This window comes from Sinocyclocheilus anshuiensis, unplaced genomic scaffold, assembly GCF_001515605.1.
Source record: "Sinocyclocheilus anshuiensis isolate Anshui unplaced genomic scaffold, SAMN03320099.WGS_v1.1 scaffold961, whole genome shotgun sequence".
Lineage (NCBI taxonomy): Eukaryota > Metazoa > Chordata > Actinopteri > Cypriniformes > Cyprinidae > Sinocyclocheilus > Sinocyclocheilus anshuiensis.
Genome location: NW_015557049.1, coordinates 1,804,466 through 1,808,351, shown reverse-complemented (window position 1 = coordinate 1,808,351; position 3,886 = coordinate 1,804,466). Strand labels below are relative to the sequence as shown.

Genomic DNA, 3,886 nt, shown 5'->3' with positions numbered 1-3,886 from the left:
ATATATATATATATATAACAAAAACCTTGATTTGTTGGCAAAAGAAAATTGTCCCCAGAGTGAACATGTCTTCAAAGCTAATAGTTTTATCGAAGCCTTGTTTGAAGCTCTCAGCGTGAATAGTATCTTAAGGCTTTTGGACATGTTAGCCTGTGGCAAACAACATGGCTGTAAGTGTCTGTAGAGCGGAAACACACTGATGTGCATTTGTGATGTGTGAAGTGTTTGTATGTGTATGCTTGTTTGTTGTCACAGCACAATAAGAATCCAGGTGGTTTTGATCTCCACAGGGATCTGTGTGTGAATTTGAGAGTGAGGCCTCAAAGTTTGGTGAGCACCTGCTTGTTGTGAACATGGCAGACTACACAGAACATGAGAGGATGATGAAATAAAAAGAAAGATGATGGAAAGAGAGAGAACAGGTCATAGGGAGGGATCCCTATGAGCAATGTCCAAGAAACAAATGTTTCGTTGTTTAGTAGTTACTTCATGAAAACAATCTCATGTCATATGAGGCCAACATGCACTAAATGACTTCAATCACAATTTTATTCAAGCACGAAGGCACCGTTGGGTCACCTCACTCCTGTCAATCACATTGGCACCAAGCTCAGTGATCAAGACATCACAGAACAACAAATGAGCGGTAAAGAGCCGCATAATGACAACACGGCATTGTGAATGAAAGCTTAACACATCTTTCATTGATCATCTTTCTTACCAACCAAAGCATGATTAATCAAACACGCTAATTAAAAATCTAACCGCTTGGCAGGGCGGAACAGAAGCAGTCATAAGGGACTGACTGTAAGGTGACTAATGACTCTAATTTACCATGACTTAATTAGGGAACAATAGAAAGTGATGTCTGAAGATCTGTGCGGCACGACAGTTAAAGGGGCGGCAGGTGTAAACCTCACGGGACCCTCAGAAGCTAAAAATCTCACCAAAACTAAAGATACTTTATTTATTTCATCATGGAACTTACCCTGACTTGACCCACGAGCACATTGGCCTCTTCCTCCCTCACGGTCAGATTTCTGGGAAGAGTGAGGTCGAAGGTGGGGTCATTGTCATTAACATCCGTGATGACAATGCTGACAGTGGCTGTGGAAATCTACAAATATAGACAGATTAATTCAATATCAACAGGAATTAAATATATAAGAATGGCAAGTTACCGGATCAACATTCTTGTTGGTCCTGAAAAAAAATGATTTTGCTATCTTATAAATCTGTAATTATGAAGGATGAAGATCTTTGCAGAAAATTTAGGGAGGAATTGTTAGTGTGTTTGTGCCTATAAACCTACAAAAAGTACAGCCCTGACAAATCTGAACCCTGGAGTTCAGTGTGCACTTGCTGTCAAACCCTGAACCTTTCACAGTATTCACTCTGACATTCACCCTGCTGCTGTCTGTCAGTCTTTTTTTTTTTTGCCTTTTTAAATATTGAAAATGACTTCTCTAGGAAAAAAAATAGTGTCACCATTTAGTTTCTGACTCTATTCCAGAAACACATTTACAGAGATGTAATTAAATCATAAGCAATTGAGTTCCTGGGGCTTAAGTTTAATAGCACACAGTGATGAATATAAATTCAACCGATTAGTCAAGATCAGCATGTAGAGTTTAAATCCCAGTGGGATGTGCATGAAAAATTAATTCCCCCAAAAAAAAAAAAAAAAAACGGGGGAAGGAAAGAAAAAAAAATTCTTCTGGTAAGGGAATTATATATTCATATATGGAGTTGTTGTTTGGCAAAAACATGTTCAGGTGCACTACAAAATTGTTTTTTTTCTTTACATTTCTGTCAAGAGGCATCAACACCATCAAATACGCACACATAAACACTGACTGAAAGACAAGTGCGAAACGAATGTGCTGAACCCCACTGAAGCCTGTTTGATCTCAAAAACGCGAGCTGCACTGAATATTTCATTAGATATCATTATCATGTTTTAAGAGGTGAAGGTCAGGTAAATTACATTGATTAATTAACCTCTTTGCACTTTCCATGACCATGATCTGGAATGGAAATGATTTAATGGACTTGTTTGACAAGATGAAAGTCATTTTGCCCAGTCATGTTGCGCAGGGAAAGATTAAGGCATGTCCTTCTGTCTCAAAATGCTTTTTACATGCCTGTCTTTCTTGAAAACTCCCTCCTCATCAGCTCTACAGATATCAGACTGTGTTTGATAAATGAGCTTCATGCAGTCATTTAGCACTCCAGCGTTTCTGTTTGCTAAAATTCTCTCATTAGAGAAGCTAAGCTGATAATACAAGTGAATGTTCTTTTAAAAAAGGTGAATGTGTTTAAACAGAATGTGCACTGAGTCTCATTACAGAACATCCCTGAGGAGTTTTTGGCAGTAATGACTATGCAAAAGGAATAAACTAATTAATACCTAATGATATAGAAATAGTTTTCCAGCTATGTTTGTGTAGCTACTGTGTACTTTTGTGTAGACACTGTATGCATTTAAAGCAACATGAATATGTGCCATAAAACCTATTATATGAAAGATATGAAAAGAGGGTGTGAAGAGATCAGACGTTTGAATCAGAGCAGCCATCAGTCAGTGTTATAGTGCTGATATTGTGGGATGGGTGCAGTCTCACCCCTCCTGGGTGGCCATCAGATGCCGTGACGATGAGGCGATACTGGTCGATGGTCTCTCTGTCCAGAGGTTTGGCCAGCAGCAGAAGACCTATACTGAACAGACACAAAACATGTTCATTAAATTTCTTATTTAACTGCTTTCCTCAGTCTAAATATTTTCATCTCAAAATTATTTTAAGCTTTATTTTCTGCCATTAAAAAAAAATACACAGAGACAAACTGGGAAAGGACGTAGAGAGACAAAAAAAATATGAATGAAATTAATTTTTCAGCTGCATACCCTCAGAAACCAACTACTGCCTTGATCAACATAAGCAAAGACCCTCACTGTACATATTATAGTATTGATTTTTTTCTTAATTATGCCTTTATAATTGTCTATTTTTATATTGAGGACAGTGATTAATCTTGTCATCTAAATTAAATGAGCATTTTATCCAAACTTTATTCAGTCATTCACTCCTCTTTGTTGTTTCGAAACCTCTATGATTCTTTTCTTCAAACACAATGAATGGTGAAACATATACTATACATACTCCAAGATGAGTCACATCAGTGATGTCAAACTTCATTGGGTCTCATAACCCAATCATAATGCACCAAATTTGAATATGCTAATTTTCAAATTGCACAAATTAGATTTGAGGGCACTATTTTCAGTCCACAATATCTGTTCCATATATAAAGCTATTGCTGATATTCAGTTATGAATCATACAGGATATTTTTTATATGAATAATACAGGATATTTTTATGACACTTCTAACATGCTTTTTGACATTTTTTTTTAATCTTGTCAGCAATTCCTCTTTCATTACATAGACAAAAATCAGCATGAATAAACTCTTAAACCCATACAGGTTTAGAACACAACATGAGGGTGAGTAAATGATGACAGAATTTTCAATTTTGGATGAACCATCTGTTTAATGCTGTGATTATTTTCATAATGATGAGGTAGGTCACATACTCAGAACGACCTGCAGAATCAGAAATTGTGCTTTGGAAATTGTATTCAGGATTACATTTTTGGGTGTGTCTGTGTCGTGACCATACTTTGCATAATTCCTTTGGTGAATCGGGTACTAAAACAACGCAGATGGTAAATAAACATTGGTATCTACGGGTGCAACTCAACAACCAGTATCTGTGATCATCCATGCTGAACTGCCGGCCACAGGGACGCCTTTATCATTTGTAGACCAATAGGATTTCTGCAAATCCCCAGGCTCCTACACTGAGCTCACACATGTGTGTGTGT

At 37.2% G+C, this 3,886-nt stretch overlaps 1 protein-coding gene across 1 annotated transcript in view; it reads right to left on the bottom strand.

The window, feature by feature from the left end:
* Positions 1 to 3,886, bottom strand: part of LOC107676372 (protocadherin-15-like) — a gene marked incomplete at its 3' end in the record, with an annotated part of 105,729 nt that overhangs the window by 27,091 nt on the left and 74,752 nt on the right. The window contains exons 16-17 of the mRNA XM_016470893.1: positions 2,625 to 2,718; positions 989 to 1,117 (exon numbers count right to left, since the gene is read on the bottom strand). Coding sequence (XP_016326379.1) covers positions 989 to 1,117; positions 2,625 to 2,718 — 223 coding nt within the window. The remainder of the gene's footprint in view (positions 1 to 988; positions 1,118 to 2,624; positions 2,719 to 3,886) is intronic.